Here is a 20133-nt window from a genome sequence, read left to right as displayed (position 1 = left end):
GAAATTTGTGCAAGCAGACCATCAGAAACGCCAAATCCAGATATTTCCAAAATCTGATCTCCTCTGCTGGTTCATCTGCTTGTAAGTGGCGTAGACTGAGGTCTGTTGGAGTTGGTGGAGAGGGGGGCGGGCCTGTTGTGTCTCACTCACTGGACGATCTGAACAACTTTTTTACTGACATACCAGTTGGCTTGGATCGTGCCCATGACTACATCAACTCTTTGCCAGCTCAAGTAACTGGAGAGCCATTCTACTTTTCAGGTGTCTCAGCAAGTGACGTTTTGGCCGCTGTACTGAAAATAAAGAGCAATGCTATTGGGGTGATGATCTACCATTGAAATTCATAAAATTATGCTTCCCCTCATACTTCCCTTCATCACCCACATCATAAATACATCTCTCATGACTTCCGTTTTTCCTGAAAATTGGAAGTCATCTATAGTCATACCCTTAAACAAAACTCCAACCCGTCCTCCCTTTCAGACTACAGACCCATCAGCTTACTATCTGTGCTCTCCAAAGTACTAGAGGTGATTGTCCACAAACAGATGAGTGAATTATTTGCAGTAGGGGGCTTATTAGCGACTTCCAGTCAGGATTCAGGTCTGGTCACAGCACCAATTCTGCTCTTCTCAAGGTGGCTGATGACGTTCGCAGAGCAATGGATGGCAGGGAGCTCACACTCATTGTCCTTGTTGATTTCAGCAAGGCCTTTCACTGTGTGTTCCATCCCATCCTATTGTACAGACTGGAGGGTATGGGTTTCTCTCGTTCGACGGTGGCATGGGTGCGGTCCTACTTGCAGAATAGACGTCAGTGTGTGAGACTTGGGGGTTCCTCTTCGCGCTGGCGACCAGTGGGATGAGGTGTCCCTCAGGGTTCAATCTTGGATCCTCTGCTATTCAGTGCATACATTGACAACTTGACTCATGTACTAAATACTACAGAGCATCACTTGTATGCTGACGACTTGCAGCTGTATAAGCATTTCAAGCTTGGTGATGCGGCGACAGCTGTGAGTAACATGAACCATGACCTTGCCCGTGTGATAACCTGGACGGAGAATAATGGTTTAAAAATTAATGAGAGCAAATCGCAGGTCATGGTTGTAGGTCACTCAAGACTCTTGACTAGACTAAGCCTTAATGACTTACCCCGCATAAGAATAAACAATGTTCAACTTGACTACAGCACCAGGGTGAAGAATCTTGGTTTGACTTTTACAAATACTCTCGACTGGACAGACCATGTAAACTCGACCAGTAACAAAGTTGTAGCTGGGATTAACTCTTTGAAAAGGATTGGACACCTTTTACCTTTTCCTACTAAAATCATGTTAGTTAAAACATTGGTATTCCCCTTTTTTTTCTACTGTGACTTAGTGACTATGGACATGACTGTTCAACTTACTCAGAGATTGCAGCGCGCTCAGAATTACTGTGTGCGCTTCATCTTTGGTTTACGACGCGACGAACATATACTCAATACTTTGGACAGCTCAAACTTCTAAGACTGCACGAATACAGGAGTCTCCATGCACTCATGTTCCTCTTCAAACTCTTGAAATCTCGGTCTCCCAATTACTTGGCAGCAGGGTTTTGCTTCATGGGTGATGTTGGCGGGGGTGGGACGCGTCATGGAGCTTGCTCATTGTCCATTCCAATTCACAGAACTGAGCTATATAATAAGTCATTCCATGTTAGTGCGATTAGATTATGGAATTCACTGCCAGCTCATATTAGGCTGCTTGACAGTCAACGCCGGTTCAGTGCGGCTGTCGTGGCGTGGATCAGGGGGGGAGGGCTTAACTAGGCGGTTTTACTCTATGTTCTTTAGAGGTGTGAGTGTAAGTGTGATTGTGTGGGTGTGTGTGTGTGTGTGTGTGAATGTTTTGTGTGAGTGAGATTTTTTCACTATTAAGATTTCTTGCTTTTAGTTTTCTCTTTTTTTTCCTCTTAATTTATTCAATTTGTAGCAAATTGATTTAGTAGTTTCCTTATAATTTTTAATTACCATTTAATTTCAAATTGTAATGTATATTATTATTTTTTTGTACTCATCATCGTGGGTTAAATGGAAGAGGGGGCTTCTATTGCCTCAATTTCGCCCACATCACTTTTATTGTAAAGTGTAAATAAAAGTCAAAAAAAAAAAAAAAAGACCTTCTTTTACGCATAGTCCACTAGTTTGTAGTTTGCCAAAAGTTGGAAATAATAACAAAAGTCCTCATCAGAGTAGTTAACAGCACTGGGAGGATTTCAATTTATTTATTTCACTTTTCTGTTATTGGATAGAACGAATAGCAGTCAAATTTCTTCAATAAATGAATTAATTCACTTACTGTGACATTGTCATAAATAAATTCTGTTATAGAAATTTGACTGCTATTCGTTCTATTCAATAACAATAAAAAGTGATGGAAAACACGGTACGGTAAGTAGTTCGTGATGGAAGACAACAATAAAGAATTTATTTATTAGGTACTATTTAGTACTATTGTATTTCTTTAAAAGAAAAGTTGACTTGATAGTCTACTATTAATTTATTCACTACCATGGAAATATTAGAGACCATAACTGTTCAAATCATTTTGTATGATTATAGTAACATCAATCAAAACGTCAACAGTTTCTTAATATCATAATAAGCCTACTAAAATAAGGGTAGGATAAAATCGAAATACTTTTTTAAATTTTGTCTTGAGTAATCAGTAGACTCAAGCATCATAATATTATATATATTTAATTTCTTCATTAGATTTTAATTTAATTCTCAAATGTAGCCACTACATACATCAGAAAACATTAAGTTACGAGGTGAATTTATTAAAATTTAAAATCAGTGTGTGGTGCCACTATTTATAGTTATAAGTTTTGTATTACCAAGATTTTTTGATGACATTTAATATAGTCAATGACTGGGATACTCAATATAAGAGAACACCCGTTGTCTCACCTTCACTCTGTATACGAGAGTAGTTCATCAATTGTTGAGCGAGACAATTGGAAAAAAGTTGAACTCACATCTAAAAGTTGGGACAAAAGAGCGTTGGAATCTCCAGTGGGGGCGCTGTCCACATACTGCCATTCCAGAAGAGCAGCAACCGTGGGAAACGTATGATGGTTGGTGAATCCGTAGCGATTCAGGATGGACGGTATCACTGATGACACTATGAACTGTTTCATCTGTGAGTAGCCTTGAGATAGCAAATCACCCAGTTGAGCTGAAAATTTGATATAAGTTACATTTTTCATGTTACTAGCTGGCAGGCTCGTTTCGCTCGCCTTATATCGTTGACGTAGGTAATTTTCAAGTCGTTTAACAACAACACCTAATACAACTCTGTACATCTCAGCTGAAGCTACGTACCAAATTTGAGCATATTATCTCGATTAGTTCTTGAAAAATCTAAGAAAACGCAAAAAGCCGCTAGGGGACGCTAGGAAAACGCTTTTAAACCGTCTATCTTCAGCGTGATTCTAAAAGTCCTCTTAAGACAGAATTGCTAGTCCTTATGGCTAGACTCCTGTACAAAATTTAAACATTCGCTGTCAATAATTAATTCTTGAAAAAGTCTAAAAAACGGGAAAAACGCTCAAAACCAGCCAATTTCGGGCAGATTTTTGGCGTTATTTTAAACTCCTTCCAATAAAAAACTTTTACACCTCAGCTGAGAAAAAGCCGATTTCGCAGATTTTGAGCGTACAATTGTTTGTTGTTTTTTTTAATCTGTTCGCGTACGCCTCTAGAAGACCAACTGAACATGCCAAATATGGACGTATTTGGTTCAGTAGATTAGTTCTGTTAGTTATGAATCAGTGAGTGAGTGAGTGAGTGAATGAATCAGTGCCATATTTCACTTTTATATACATGTAACAAGTTATTTTATGTATAAAGAAGATTTGAGTGAACTTGTGTTTGTTAACTAAAATTGAAAAACAGTGAAGCAAACCTAAAAGTTATATTTATAATATCCCATTACATTTTTTATCGGCTACCTATCATAAGAGTCAGTTATAAGTTTAATATAATTAAAAATAATTCAGCTTCCGTACTCTGTTGGAACTAACGATCACAAGCAGTTTCTCTATCAATTCAACTCATACTATTTATTTGATTCGCTTGGAAAGAAATATTACATTTGTAATCTAATGATCCTGTATCAAGAAGTGGAAAGTATTTTGAGACGTCTTATATTTGAATATAACATGAAATATGAGTACTCATTTATAATGAATATTTCAACATAATAAAGTTTTGAATGAAATTTGAAATTTATGAGTTATCCTATATGAGTAGTAGAACTCACTCTGTATATTTGATAAATAGAATAGGAAGCAATTCGAAAAATCTGGTGTGGTGCACTCACACAACTTTCCTTGCCGTTATGAAAATTGATTAACTGACGATAGTGTTCCCGCGCATCTCAAGTCTACTTTTCTAAGATCTGAGCCAGCTGGTGACAGGACAATAACGCTGCAGACACACAAAGTCTGCTATCTCTTCATAGTGAATGATTTAATAGAATCAACAGTTGCCAACAGTTTTGCAATTGAATAATCTTATTTTCTCGAATTTTGAGCTTATTTTCAATTTTAGGTGAAAATGTTACCAGAAATTAATTGTAGAGATTTTTAAGCTCAATCTTTTCCACTTGAAATTTTTTGTTTAATTTGTATCTGAAGCCTGATAATTGGGAATCTAAAATCAAACTTTGCATAGATGGTGCAGTGCTCCTGAAATTTTTACAGTTATGGGACTTGTGGCAGTTGATAAAGCTTATCAATGACTTTTCTAGGTATGAATTTGATCAAAATCGTTGAAGCCGTTTTCGAGAAAATCGCGAAAAACCCTGTTTTTGACAACATTTTCGCCATTTTAGCCGCCATCTTGAATTGCATTTGATCAAGAATGTTCGTGTCGGATCCTTAAAGTGTAAGGACCTTAAGTTCCAAATTTAAAGTCATTCCGTTAATTGGGAGATGAGATATCGTGTACACAGACACACATACACTCATACACACACTCACACACACATACAGACCAATACCCAAAAACCACTTTTTTGGACTCAGGGGACCTTGAAACGTATAGAAATTTAGAAATTGGGGTACCTCAATTTTTTTCGGAAAGCAATACTTTCCTTACCTACGGTAATAGGGCAAGGAAAGTAAAAACAAAACATAATTTAAAACGTTCGTCTTCCTCATAATCGCACGCAATAATTTATTGTTTATAATATCAACAAGATCCTTTATTTGAAAGCTATTACAATATTAACCAGAACTGATAAGGTCTTCCTTTATGTTTCATCAGTTATCATCAGATTACAGACTTTCAATTGCAATTTCTGTCATATTGGATAGACCTGTTTTCTTTTCCTATCAATATGTTACTGGTATTATTTGAATTACAAGGAGGCCTATTTATCACTGAAATAACTGACTTAAGAACAATTGATTGTTGCCGTTCAAGATATAATAAAATAGTAACGAATTGACAATAAAAAATGTTAGCACTCACATACAGCGATGCTTCCTTCATGACTAGTTATTCCTGTTAGAATTGGAACTTTCAAGAATAATCCGGACGCCAGAGCCTCTTCTGGTTGTTTTGGCAGATACTGTTCGATCTCTGGAAGGAATGAGTCGATAACCGGCAGTGCTAGGAAACTCCAATTTCCATTCTACAAATAAAATAGTTATATTTCACTGTATTCTATCAGAGACAACTGATACAAGTATATCTTACGCTATCTTTTCTCTATGATTCTATCTCTAGTATTTCCAAATACTGTATATCTACCTTGTATTTCTAAAAATACAAACAGAATAGATAAGCCAGGGATGCTCCCAGGGGGGTTTAGGACGCAGATTGTGTCCTTAAAATTCGTTGGTGGTGGCTCAAAATCAAATAATCAAATCTTGGGGCGTCCCAAAAAAGTCATCAGTGTTTAATATTTTAAATTTACTAGCTACTGAAGACATTTCATTTTTTGGGATCCCAATTCAAGGGAGAAGGAGGGTGAAAGCTTATTTTTATTTTCTTTAAATTAGGGTCTGGGAGGGGGGGTGCGTCCATGGGTATGATCTTGTAGGGAGTGGGCACTCTTTATCCAGTTCATCATAACAAATTTAAAGTGCTATCACTGCTCAAACTGTGATCATGATTTCGTAATATTTTATTCAAAAATATACTGCATTGCTCAAAACCTATATATCTGACCTTGAGGTTGTGAATGAAAGTCATACATAATTTCGCTCCTGGGTTTTGGAAGATTTTGTGTTATAAATAGTCACGGATAAGTACAAATTTTGTATTAATTTCATTATTAATTGTTTCTTGATCACGTTTTATCATTTTGTTTTAGATTTTAATTCTTAATTCTATTTTATAAGCCAAACATCGTTTAGAGGTTATTTTGAGGTTAGGTTTTCGAGATTTAAAAATAAACATAGATAGTTTACTTGACTAAAATTATAACCAAATTAAAATCCTATCATTTATAAATCAATTATTATTATTGCAAGTAATATAATTTCTTAGATAGGAAGATGAGCTCAAGTAGAACACCGAAGGTTATTAATAGAAATGTAAACATAGCGGGAGTACTTACGCGTTCCCAAAACCAAAATTCAAAAACGCCAAAACCAAAAACCCCAGTTCCTCAAACTACTTTAGCCGAAAAAGTTGCTCAACTACAAAGTAGCCACACTAATTTAAAAAACCAATTAGAAGTAACTCTAAAAACGTCTGAGGAAGAAAGGTTAGGGATGGTAGAAGAAATTAAATCTTTGGAACTGATTATAAAATTACAAGATGAAGACCATAAAAAAGAAATACTAAATCTAAAAAATCAATGTAGTCTAATGTCGGAGGAAATAAAGAAACTAAAATCTAAATTTGATAATACTAAATGTATGATAGAACCTCCGTCCAAATGCAAAAAAATAGAATCTAACCTAAATGATGGGAAATGCTCTGAAAATGGTCGAAATAAAACGTACAGTGAGGTTTTGAAGACAGCAACCAAAAATATAGCTGAGGGAAATAAAGATAGGAAAGGGAGAGTTCTGCTACTGACGTCCAGTCATGGACGTGATTGCAGTGATCTCCTTGATAAAAGATTGAAAAATAATTTGATGTCCAATGTTTTTTCAAGCCAAGTGCATCAATTAATGCAGTTGTAGAGTCAGCTAGGGAACAAACTAAAGACTTTGATGAAAATGACTATCTAATTGTACTGGGTGGCTCAAATAATATAAATGAACCTAACTTGAATCATCTTCCTCAAGTAACAGAAAAAATCAAGGAAATTGTGCCACTCAGCAAAAAAACAAACTTAATAATAAGTACTATTCCTAATAGGTTTGATAGGCCAGAATTAAATGAAGCAATCAATTCGACAAACAAATCAATCCATAATACAATCAACAGCCTAAAAAATAAGAATTCTAAACAACTGGGGATTTGTTTTCTAAATGAAAGGCTGAAAAGACATAACTTCACTAATCATGGGTTGCATCTAAATCGATCTGGCAAAGTAATCTTTTGTAATAGATTGGCAGAGCTGATTGAAAGCCGTTTGCAATCCTCTGGTTTAAAAACAGTCAAAAAAACAAATAACGATTTTTTAGTAAATTGGCTCAAAACAGGGAAAGGGAAATAGCTACAAATGCTAGAGATAGAGTAGCACAAGATGGTAAGGTTTTTAGTATTTATCATCAAAATATTCAGTATCTTCGCAACAAAATTGACAGATTAGAAGTATTTCTTAAACAGGAGGATCCTGACATTGTTATTTTCACAGAGCATGGCTTAAAAATAAAGGAAATAAATCAAGTTAGGATTCCAGGCTATTCACTGAGATCAGAATTTTGTAGAATAGCTCATAGAAGTGGTGGTGTATGTATATTCACTAGCAATGCTAAACATACCCAAACTTATGAACTGGATTTTGTTAAGAGATTTTCTGTTGAGATGGATTTAGAGGTGACGGGACTAAGGTTAAAAATTGATGATCGATTTGAGGTAGCAGTGTTAGGTATCTATAGGTCACCAAATGGAGACTGGCAAAAATTTTGTGAGCTGCTCCATACACTTTTGGAAATTACAACCGCTCGTTTCACAAATGTTATAGTAGTAGGAGATTTCAATACCGATTTTGCCAGGCAGGATAAAATGACAGAGGATATTAGAGATATTATTAATATGAATAATTTAGAAATTAAGGTCCACGAATATACAAGAGTAACTCGAACTTCACAGACAATTATTGATAATATCCTCACAAATATAGAAGGTTGTAATGTCAGGTTAGGTAGCTCAGATCTATCAGATCATAACTATCAAATTTTAGATGTTAAGTTGCAGGGCCAGAATCCAAGCAGAAAAAAACTTTTGTGAAAGAAATTCAGCAATATGAGCTAGGAAATATAAATTGTTTGAAGCAGGAACTGCTTCAAGAAAATTGGAGTAGTGTTTATAACAGTTGTAACCTAAATTACAAATATAAGCAATTCATTGATACTCTAAGATTTCACATTAGTGTATGCTGTCCAATAAAAAAAGTCAAAGTAAAAAGTAAATTAAACAAAGTAGATGAATGGATAACTGAAGATATTCTTACTCAAAGAAATATTGTTAGGGAAGCTTATGAGGAATTTAAATTAGTGAGGGATGTTCCGAGTGAAGTCAAATACAAATGTCTAAAGAAAAACTATGCAAAAGAAGTGAGGAAAGCTAAGTGTAAGAAAACAGCTGAAATATTAACAACTAGTACCAATTTTAACTCTGCTGTTTGGGAGGTAATTAATAGAAATAGGAGAGCAGCTCAAAAAGATACAGTTACTAATGTCCCTAGGATAATCGATGAACATGGAAATTATATGGATGATAGTATAGACATTTGTAACTTTTTCAATAAGTATTATCAACAGGTTGCATATAATCTCCAAAAGTCACTGAACACTAATACTTATAATACAACTACATTAAATGCTGAGCCAATTGAAAAGGTATTTAAATTTCATCCATTATCAAGAGATGAGTTGTCAAGAATAATAAAAAATTTGAATAACAAAAAAACAGTAGGATTGGATGGGGTCTCAAGCAAAATTTTAAAAGAATGTGAAAATGAATTACTGGACCCTTTATTGCATCTCCTTAATACTTCACTAGAGCAGGGTATTTTCCCTGATGATCTGAAACAAGGAAAAATTTTGCCAATTTTCAAGAGCGGTGATTCTGAAAGAGTTGAAAATTATAGACCCATTAGTATTCTAAATGTAATAAGTAAAATTTTTGAAAGAGTAGTTTTAAATAGGCTATTGATGCACCTGGAAGAAATTAATTTCATATGTGATGAACAGCATGGGTTCCAGAAAGGGAAATCTACTAAGACTGCAATAGTATCCCTTGTTGAAAGACTAATAGATATAATAGATTCAGGTGAGAAGGCAGCCGCAATATTTCTTGATTTATCCAAAGCTTTTGATTGTGTGAACCATAGAATATTATTGGAAATACTAAAAACTGTAGGTGTGAATGGTATAGAACTAAAATGGTTTGAATCATATCTCATAGGTAGAAACCAGTGTGTTGAGCTTACCAAGGTGGATGGGAATGAAATAGTAAAAATTAAATCTCAAAAACTGGAGGTCCAGGCTGGAGTACCTCAAGGCTCAATTCTGGGTCCCTTACTGTTTCTGTTGTATGTGAACCAATTACCAAAAGAGTTAAAAGATCACAGAGCTCTGTTGTTTGCTGATGACACATCGCTTATCTTTAACAATTATTTATTAGATAGTCTAGAAATAAATGCTTTTACTGGAGTACAGTCAATTGTCCAATTCTTGAAGCAAAGGCAATTAACAATAAATAGTAAGAAATGTCAATTCCTACAATTCAAAAGTAAATATAATTCAGTAGAGGATAGAGAAATAAATGTGTTTGTAGAGGAAAATGAATTAGACCAAGAAGAGAAAGTAGCATTCTTGGGAATTTTATTGGACAGGAAATTAACATGGCATCCTTACATTGAGAGGATATGTAATAAGATATCATCTGGGGTATTTGTCCTGCGGCAGCTTGCTAGGCTGAATGATAAAAAACTACTGTTAACTGCTTACCATGGACTTATACTATCTCATATTAGGTATGCTATTTTAGTATGGGGTAATTCATCTCAACAAAATATGGACAGGGTGTTTAAGATTCAAAAGAAGGCACTCAGATGTATAGAGAAAGTGAATAGGTTAGACTCTTGTAGGCCTTTATTTAAAAAGCTTGGTCTATTAACTGTGCCATCTTTGTATGTATATGAAGTTGTAATGCATGTGAAAACGAGTGGTGTGATCCAGAATTCAGATGTTCATGAGTATAATACGCGAAACAGAGCAGATTATCATATAATGGGTCACAATAGTAGGTTATTTGAACAAAAACCAGATTATATTGGTAGGAAATTTTATAACAAGCTACCTCAAATCTCAAATCTTGAAAAGTAATGATGATTTGAAGATTTTCAAAAAACAAATTAAAAAATATTTAGTTGATAGAGCTTTTTATAGTGTACAAGAATTCCTTTCAAAGCATCAAATAGTTCACAACTAAGTCTTTACAGCGATATATGCCGGGGACACACCTGTTCAATGCAGCGTTCCTATCCCACTCCTATCATACAGACCGAATGCTGCAATCCATCATATGACCTGTACTATTACCATCCCACAAAAAAAATCGGACATGAGTCGGATCGGAAAGCTGCATGACAAGTGTGTCTCCGGCTTTATATGGTAATAGATGATCTAAAGATTATTGAATGAAGTATGAAACCATTTAATCATTCAATGTTCTTACCATATACTGCGCCTCATACGCCCTAAGTATTTCTGATGTCGATTTATTTCGAAGGCAAGTTACTATAACCTTTGAATTGTTACTAGTGTGACAGCCGAGACTGCGGGCGATGGCTCGAGACGCATTACTTGGGTTTTGGGAGTGCGCCCACGGTGATGTGATACTTCCTGACATTAGGATGGCTCGATGGAAGAGACCTGCGAAACATGTTGGTATCCTAATCAGTAACTGATTATAATATGAATAATTTTGATCAACTAATTTTACTTACAATTTTAATGCTTCCAGTGATTTTAATAATATTATTCTATGACTACTCGTCTATAATATTATTCTATCAATTTACTTCAATTTTATTTTTCGATTGATTATATTTTCAAATTAATGAAATTAATTTCCATAATAATATGAAATCAATAATTGATTATAATAATTGATTATATTTTCAAATTAATTTCAATAATAATATGAAATCATCCACATTTCTTCTATCCTCATCGAATTGAAAGACATAATTTTGAAATCACCAAACAAATTAAAAAAGTTCTTCTTTCATCTGTAATGAAGTCATCAATAGTCTACAGTAGTTTCCAAAATGTAATGTCTATAAACTCTATAATGTAATGGCCCTATAAACCTTTCATAACAATACAGTGCAACCTCGATAACGAATAACCCGGTATAAAGTATTTTTCCGGTCCCTTGAAAACCCCGTAAACCTTAATAGAAAACTAACCCCTATGTAGCGTACAAAATACGTATTAGAACCTCTATATAACGATAACTATATTTTTGGTGTGTTTTTAGTGTATAACGTATATAGAAATTAAGAACGTATAGAAATTACGTCTAGAAATCTAATCACGTATAGAAATTATAACGTATATAGAAATTAAGAAACCCCTACATAACGTAGATAACCTCTATATAACGTATTCCTACGGTTCAGACCCCTGTATAAAGTATTTTATTCTTATCTAGGCCATCACTTGAGCATGATTGAACATGAAAGTTTTCATTTACCCCCCTTCCGCTCACCGCCCATAATAGAGTACAGTACTGTCTGTAATGTTCTATGTATTCTTGTGTATTCTCAGACAGTGAAGTGTACGGTTGCAGATTTTGAATGAAAAGTTTTTGTGTGACTGAAAGTGTGTTTTTGTGTTTTTTTTGCAAGTTTGTTTTTGAGTGCGTCATGGCCAAGAAAAGAGTCTTTGAGTGTTGACTTCAAACGTAAAGTTTTAAAATTCATAGAAGAAAACCCTCATAAGAAGAAAGTGGACATTGCAAAGGAATTCAACATTACACCAACAACTCTTTCAACAATTCTTAGAAATAAAAACAGATATGAAGACGAAGGTGGACTTTGTGGTCAGTGTAAAAGGGCTAAACCAGCCGAATTACAGGACGTTGAAACTGCTGTCATGTTATGGCTTAAACAGTGTCGTGACAAAAACGTATCCATTTCGGGACCTATACTTCGGGAAAAAGCTCAACAATTTGCCGAGCAGTTGGGCCATAATTCTTTTCGAGCAAGCAATGGCTTGTTGGACCGCTTCAAGAAGAGGAATGAAGTAACTTTTAAAAAAGTGTTTGGTGAAAGCGGTAGTGTTGATGATGCAGTGTGCGCGGAATGGAAGAAAAAACTGATATACTTGACTCAAGGATTAAATGAAGATGATATTCACAATGTAGACGAAACAGGCTTATTCTTCAAATGCCTACCAGAAAAAACTTTGACTTTCAAGGGTGATCCCTGCAGTGGAGGGAAAAACAGCAAGGAACGGCTTACGGTGATGCTTGGGGCTAATGCATCAGGTACACATAAGCTGAAGCCCTTAATAATCGGAAAATCAAAAAATTACGTCTCTGCCAACAAAGTACGTTGTTAATAAAGAAGCTTGGATGACAGGAGAAATTTTCAGCAACTGGCTAAAAGAAACAAACATGCAAATGAAACTGAGAAAGAAGAAAATCTTGTTATTTATAGACAACTGTTTGGCCCACAAGGACATCCCGAAGTTGACCCATATTAATCTCCAGTTCTTGCCGTGTAATACAACATCAAAACTTCAGCCCATGGATCAAGGGATAATACAGAATTTCAAAACACTCTACAGACGGGAAGTGGTTAGACAATACCTGAACGACATGGATCTCCAAACTTCAACTAACATCAACCTTCTCGACGCCATGTGGATAGTGATGAAAGCATGGAATAATTTTTCTCAACAAACAATTGCAAATTGTTTCAAAAAAAGTGGTTTCAAACTCAGTGTGCAAGAGGAAGCCACGGATGAAGAGGAGTTGGATAACCCGTTACCCGCACAGCCTGGTTTGAATGTCGAAGCCTCCTGGCCAAGAATTCAAGAAGCATTGGATATCAACATCGAGTTTGAGGAATTTGCAAACTTTGATGAAGATGTTGCAGTATGTGGGGAGCTTACTGATTATGAAATCATCTCCAAAGTAACCGCAGATCCAGAGGCAGATGATGACGGTGAAGGCGAGGAAGAAGAAGACGTCCAAGCTGATGCAGCTGTTGCCGATCGACCGGACCCTTCTTCAGAAGATGCTCGTCAAGCTCTGAACGTGTTCAAGTGTTTCTTTTTAAAGAAGAGTGCTGTATCCGAAAATACTATGGAATCCATCACCAAGCTAGACTGTGCATTGGACCAAGTGAGACTCTATACAGCAAATACACAATCAAAAATTATTGATTACTTTGGGCCAGGCAGCAGCCGTACGTGAGTTTTTGTTTGCTTGCTAATTTGATTGATTGAACTTGCTATTTAAAAACTATTGAAAATAATACTGTATGCATATTTTATTCTGAAAATATATACTGAACAAATTTCCTAATTGATTGAGCTATACAGTATAGGTGAAAAGAAATAGGATACAGTACAGTATTGCTATTATTCAACTACTATCGAATTATAGCATTTTTTACTCAATTGCTATTTTTAATACGGTATTTCTATTATTCAATAGCAATTGAATAATTGCAATACCGGTATCCTATTTCCTTCCACCTTTAAAGAGTAGTTAACAAATCTGCATTCATTTTTAAGAAGCCAAGTTGGCTAGTTACAAAGGTGGAAGGAAAATGGGTACTGTATTACAATTATAAACTGCTATTAAATAATAGCATTTATTTAATTGCTATTTTCAATACAGTATTTCTATTATATAATAGCAATTAATAATTTCAATATCCTATTCTCTTCCACCTTCTGTAGCAGTACAGTACTGTACTGTAAGTTTCATATTACAGTACAGTATTTGTACAGTACTGTAAACTGTATACCTAAAAATCTACTTCAAATAGAGGTTGAACGTGTTCAATATACTTTATATGGAGGTTATAACTAACCCCTATATAACGTATTTGCCTTGTTTTTAAGTAAACCCCTACATAACGTACGAGTTTCTTGGTCCCTTCAAATACGTTAAATCGGGGTCCCACTGTATTCTATTTGAAAAAAAAACTTGAAACAAGAATCTAAATTACAGATTGAAAAATACATTTTGAGAACTATTGATTGATTGAGTGATGAATGCATTAAATGAAAATGAAATTCATGATTTTGAAATCAAATTGAAAAATTCGAAATCAAATTCAAATTGTCTATAGGTACCATTATTCAGAAGTAATTACTTGGAGTAGACCACTTTTGAGTGAAATATTGTATTTACTCATATTGAAATTATAAATTATTGTATATTGAAATTTACGGTATTAAAAGGTGACTATTTACCTTTAAAAGGTCACCTTTTAATTCTAATTAAAATGTGAAATCAAGGTTGATAAATTTGATATTAAAAACAAGCAGAGTGATTTAGAAAAGGAATAGGCTACAGTATTAATAACTATTTAACTGTAGGCTAGTAAGAACTAGAAATATAAATACAAATAAAATTTAGAAAAAATAAAACATCCAATCATCCATGCAGTTGATATTTTTTGTCTTATTGATCCAATTCTTTTTCCTGTAGTAGAATATGCTATAATAAAAAAATTTGGAAACTTTGAAGTGGAAAATGCTTCACAGAAGTCGATGACTAAACTTGTTCAAAGTTTGAAAAATTGTGTATAATATTGAATATTGTTAAATTATAAGCAAACTCCGCTGATAACTAATAGAAACTTAATAGATCAAGCATATATGAATCTATTCTAGAGTTGGAGCAATATATTGAATCTTAATTTTGAATGAGACTAAGTTACTCATTGAACAATTGGGCTATAATTGGGCTATTAGAATATTGAACGATTAGGCTATTATATTGAAAATATTGATACCAATACCCCAAATACTAATATATAAGACAAAAAAAGAAAAACTAATAGGTATATTGATTATTAGCAGATTTTTGATAAGTCTGCTGCAAGCTAACAACTCACATCAATTTGAATCCATTTGAGAATTCAATTGAACGTTATATGATTTTAATTTTATTTTCAACATTCTTACTTTTTCGTAATCTTACTATGTATAACGAATAGTTGTAATTACTTTGTTATGGAAGCAATTTTTGGAAGAAATCCTGTATGCTTATATATATTTCCATAGATGAATAAATTATACTTCTCTTGATTAGAAACCAGAAGCTTACTTGGCTGCAAACTCTTTAATACTAGTAGCTCGGAGAACAGTAGAGCTCGCTACACTCACTAACTTACTACTCAAACACGCCCGCCTATTCACACACAAAAATAGGTATAATTGAATTAGAATGTGAGTGATGCTAACCAGTAGTGCGAGGGGAGATCATGTGGAAGAGGACACTGGCGGCCCCTGCCGAGTGGCCCATGAGTGTGACGCTGCGGCTGTCTCCACCGAACTTGTCTATGTTCTCCCTCACCCACAGCAGTGCCAAGTACTGGTCCAGCAGACCCATATTACCTCTCACCTCGGTGTCCTCCAAGCACAAGAAACCTGATACAAATAATAATTCAATGAATAAGAATTAATTGAATGAATAATTATCATAAAATTAACCAAATTACTAAAACCAAAATATGATACTAACTACTAGATTACTAACAAAATATGATACTGGAAATAATACTAACAAAAATATACCCCCTGTGGACTGGGGGAGCTTTGAGTCGAACATAGCACTCAAGAATCTGTTGAAGCCAGAATTTGCCCACAGTATCCCTGCTCGTCGTAGGAGGCGACTAAAAGGGGTCCCCTTACCAAAAAGCCCTTCATCCAAAACCCTTCTTCTCCTTCTTAGTATGCTTTGGATCTGTCAATTTCTAGAATGGCACTTTTTCCATTGAGACCTCTTTAATATAAAGTCTACTAAAAATAACTGTGTGCCATTCTTTCTTTCCTACCTTTTCCATCTGTTGGCCTTCCTTGGCCATTCACTCTTCTCTCTTTCTTTCTTCCTTTCCCTCTTTCTTGTTTCAGGCCAACCCAAGGTGTTATGTGGACCGTGCTGATGGATGGATGGTACCAGGCCTTCTATACATGGTGCCACTAACGGTGCCTGCAGGATACCAGTTGCCCTCCTGCAGTGCCTAGCCTTGCCTGGACATGCGGGGCTCTGTCTGGGTCGACTGTACTTCCCTAGCTGCTCGTGGGAATCACATGGACAAAGAAAAAACTACAAAACCAAAACCAAACCCCGAGGCAACTTTGGAAGTTGCCTCGACCTCAAACCCATCGGGATCTGCCCCATCAGGGCAGATTCCTCAATCAGATTCCTCAAAATGGTTGCTTCAGGTACACAGGAGGTACTGTTGCACTCTTACATAGAGGCTAACCTTGAGAAGGCTTCTACTGATCATAATATGGATGAGGTAAGCTCTATCACACCATCTCAATTGGAGGAGGAGGATGAGCTCCTCAAAAGTCCAGAAAAACAAGAACCCTCACAAATGCTCGAGGATGCAATACAGCAACTGAGCGGTTTGCGGGTGAAGAGATCAAATCTCACCAATGCTCAAAGAAGGGTGGCCATTCAGGCTAAACTTCATGAGAGGGGCGAGGCTTTTGACCCTGCAAAGTTTCGCAGGGCCAAAAAGAAAAAACCTAAGAGACCAGAGCGGGGAGAAACTCCAGGCAAAAACGTGGGTCATGAAGCTGAGACGAGGGCGGCCAAGCGCCCTAGATGTGAATTGGCGATCCCTCCCGCAGTGGAAGGACCTACAAAAAAGGTCAGGAGTGGAACTCACGCAGGTCACGAGGACCAAACCCTGAATCTAGAGACTTCCAATAGAGGAGCCTCTTACAGGGACACTTCTGCCACCAAAATGGCTATTGTCTTGGAAGGCAGTCTCGGTGTCTAAGCTTTCAGCAGAGCAAGGAGAAGTCATTCAAGAAACCATCATAGATGAGCTCCTACCCCTTGAGGATGGATGCATTCCATCGTTTGCAGGCACCTACATGGAGAAGGGTGCCTTGATCATATCCTGCATCAACGATGCTACTAAGCATTGGCTGGAGGCACTCATCCTCAGACTCAAACCGTTTGGGGAAACGAAACTCATTGTCGGTCTGAGAAAAGAAATCTTGAGGTCAGTGAGGGTGTTCTTTAGAGCTCATTCGTTGCTTCTGAAGAAAACTCCAGAAAAGATCATTGAGATGCTCGACAAGCAAAACCCCACCTTGAAGGTGAAGGAGTGGAATGTCCTGCCAGCCAAGCCGGACCCAAAAGGTTATGGATTTGTCTGTTTCCTGGATGAGGCCTGCTTTAGTGCTGTCAGGTCAGCCAACTCTAGAGCCAACCTAGGACTCTGGCAGGTTTCAATTATCTCAACACCAGCTAAGGATAATGCCCAGGGTCCTTCAAATCAATCTCCACCACAGTAAAGCAGCATCTGCTGCTTTCTGCCAGTTCTTCCTCAGAGAGGCATTTGACCTGGCACTGATCCAAGAACCATGGCTTCACCGAGGAAGAGTTGCAGGCCTGGGTGATACCAAGGGTGGGTTGATATACTGTACCTCTCTCAAGAATGTCAGAACCTGCATACTTTTGAGAAAGGGTATGGACTACCTAACTCTTAATGAATTCTGTTCCAGAGATCTTACTGTGATCTCATTAACCTGGAGCTATGAGGGCAAGAAATGGAGCACCAACTGCATGCTCAGCCTACTTGCCCTATGACTCTGGAGATCTTCCTCCATCAAGAGAACTTGAACTCCTGGTGGAGTCATCTTGTGCTGGCGGTCGACAACTCCTTGTAGGTTTTGACACCAATGCTTACCACACAACTGGATGGGGAAGCTCAGACACGAACCCACGAGGTGAGGCTCTTCTTCAGTTTGTTTCTCATATCCAAGAATCTTTATGTCTGTAATGTTGGAAACCGTCCGACATTCATTACACGAAACTGGAGTGAGGTTATTGACATCACATTCTGCTCAGAATGACTCCTAAGGGTCATTGACAACTGGCACATAAGTCATGAGGCCTCTTTGTCTGATCACAGGTATGTCTGTTTCGACATGCAAAGCGAGGGCAGCTCTTCCTGCTATCGGAATCTGAGGAAAACAGATTGGTCACTCTATAAGTCTGACCTTCTGTCTCAACTTGGGTCACTGGGCAGGAGGGTTATGTGCTTTGCAGACATTGATCAGATTGCTTCTGACCTTCAGAATGCAATAATGAGCTGCTTTCAGGACAGTTGCCCATTGCGGCGGGGAAATAGTCCCATCAATACTAAGTGGTGGACTGCTGACCTTGACCACAAAAGGGCGGCTATAAGGAAGCTTCATAACCATTGCAAACGGAGCAGTATTTGGGAGCCATACCACAGGGCACTCACAGAATACAGTCTTGCAATCAAGAAAGCTATAGAAAACTCCTGGAGACAATTTACACAAGAGGTAAACAGTCTCAGTACAGCAGTGAGACTGCAGCGTGTTTTAGCTTCAAGCCCAATTGGCCTTTGGAACTCTTAGGTCACCAGGGGGACAATATACCACTGGAATTTATGGAAGTCTCAAACTTCTTCTTGAGATTCACTTTCCAGATTGTACCTTCGAGAGTGATTGCTCAGGCATGTCTGGCAACAGCAAAATGAGCTCATGGCCAAGAGCTGATCGTGGAAGCTGGACTTTAGCCAGGCGAATTGTCACACTCTCCAAAGTTAAATGGGCCATATCCAAGTTTGGCCCCTTCAAATCTCCTGGGGGGGATGGCTGGAAAGACTGGTGGAAAGACATCTAAGGAAGGGAGTGCTTTCAGACACTCCTCTCCACAGGAATCAGCATGCTTATCAGCCTGGCAAGTCCTGTGGAACAGCCCTGCATTAGCTTGTGAGCAGGGTGGAGGACAGCCTTGCTGCCAGGGAGATTACCTTGTGTGCCTTCATGGACATTGAGGGCGCATTTGACAATGTCATTTACAAGGCCATGGTCCGTGCGGTGCGGGGGCGTGGTCTTGAGCCTGCCATATGTAGGTGGGTTGAGGCCATGCTCTGCTCCAGGCGGATCATGGCTGATCTTTGAGGTGAGTCAATGGTGATTGCGCCTGCGAGGGGCTGTCCACAGGGAGGTGTGCTTTCACCTCTTCTGTGGAACCTTGTGGTCAATGGTCTCCTTAATGAACTCACAAGTAAAGGTGTCTTTGTACAGGGCTATGCTGATGACATAGTCCTCATGGTACAGGGAAAGTTCACCAACATTGTTGCTGACGTCATGAACGTCAACCTCAAAACTGTTAATGACTGGTGTCTTGGAGAGGGACTAAGTATAAATCCCTCGAAGACTGCAGTCATTCCATTTACAAGGAAAAATAATCTGGAGTCTCTCTCCAGGTTGAAACTTGGATTTACACGGCTTGAAGTATCAAGTACAGTCAAATATTCAGGGCTGACCATTGACTCAAAGCTGACTTGGAACAATCATTTAAACAATACACTGCATAAAGCCAAATGGGCGCTTATGAAGAACAGAAGATTTGCAGGCTCCATGTGGGGGATAAAGCCTCACATAGCTCTGTGGCTGTACAAGGCAGTAATCTGCCTAGATCCTCAGGTAACTTATGGATCACTAGTCTGGTGGACAAGGTGAACCAGGCTACAGCCACAGCCAACTCACAAGTCTACAAAGGATGCAAACACTTCTAGTCACTGCAGCTTTCACGAGCAGCCCGTCAGCAACTCTTCAAGTTGCTCTTGGCTCACTGTCATTGAACATTTTTATTATGACAGAGGCACGGAAATCAGCCTATTGACTGAAACTTGCAGGCCAATGGAGAGAAGGCCTGTCTGGAACAGGCCACTGCACAATCGCCAAAGCTGTTGCTCAC

General features: G+C 37.4%; 2 protein-coding genes across 2 annotated transcripts in view; one reads left to right on the top strand and one right to left on the bottom strand.

The window, feature by feature from the left end:
• The window catches only part of LOC120352801 (zinc finger protein 878-like), a 126752-nt gene extending 114020 nt beyond the window's left edge, over window positions 1-12732 (top strand). The window contains exon 4 of the mRNA XM_039435070.1: window positions 10947-12732. Within this exon, the coding sequence (XP_039291004.1) occupies window positions 10947-10951 (5 nt within the window). The 3' untranslated portion in view covers window positions 10952-12732. The remainder of the gene's footprint in view (window positions 1-10946) is intronic.
• LOC111046034 (carboxylesterase 1C-like) overlaps window positions 1-20133 on the bottom strand; it is a 40533-nt gene that overhangs the window by 8213 nt on the left and 12187 nt on the right. Inside the window, 4 exon segments of the mRNA XM_039435086.1 lie at window positions 3024-3223; window positions 5524-5686; window positions 10861-11057; window positions 15618-15803. Of these exon segments, the coding sequence (XP_039291020.1) occupies window positions 3024-3223; window positions 5524-5686; window positions 10861-11057; window positions 15618-15803 (746 nt within the window).

The sequence above is a fragment of the Nilaparvata lugens genome, chromosome 1, assembly GCF_014356525.2.
Source record: "Nilaparvata lugens isolate BPH chromosome 1, ASM1435652v1, whole genome shotgun sequence".
Classification (NCBI taxonomy): domain Eukaryota; kingdom Metazoa; phylum Arthropoda; class Insecta; order Hemiptera; family Delphacidae; genus Nilaparvata; species Nilaparvata lugens.
Note: the sequence above shows the minus strand (reverse complement) of the source record. Positions and strands in the feature narration are given on the sequence as shown.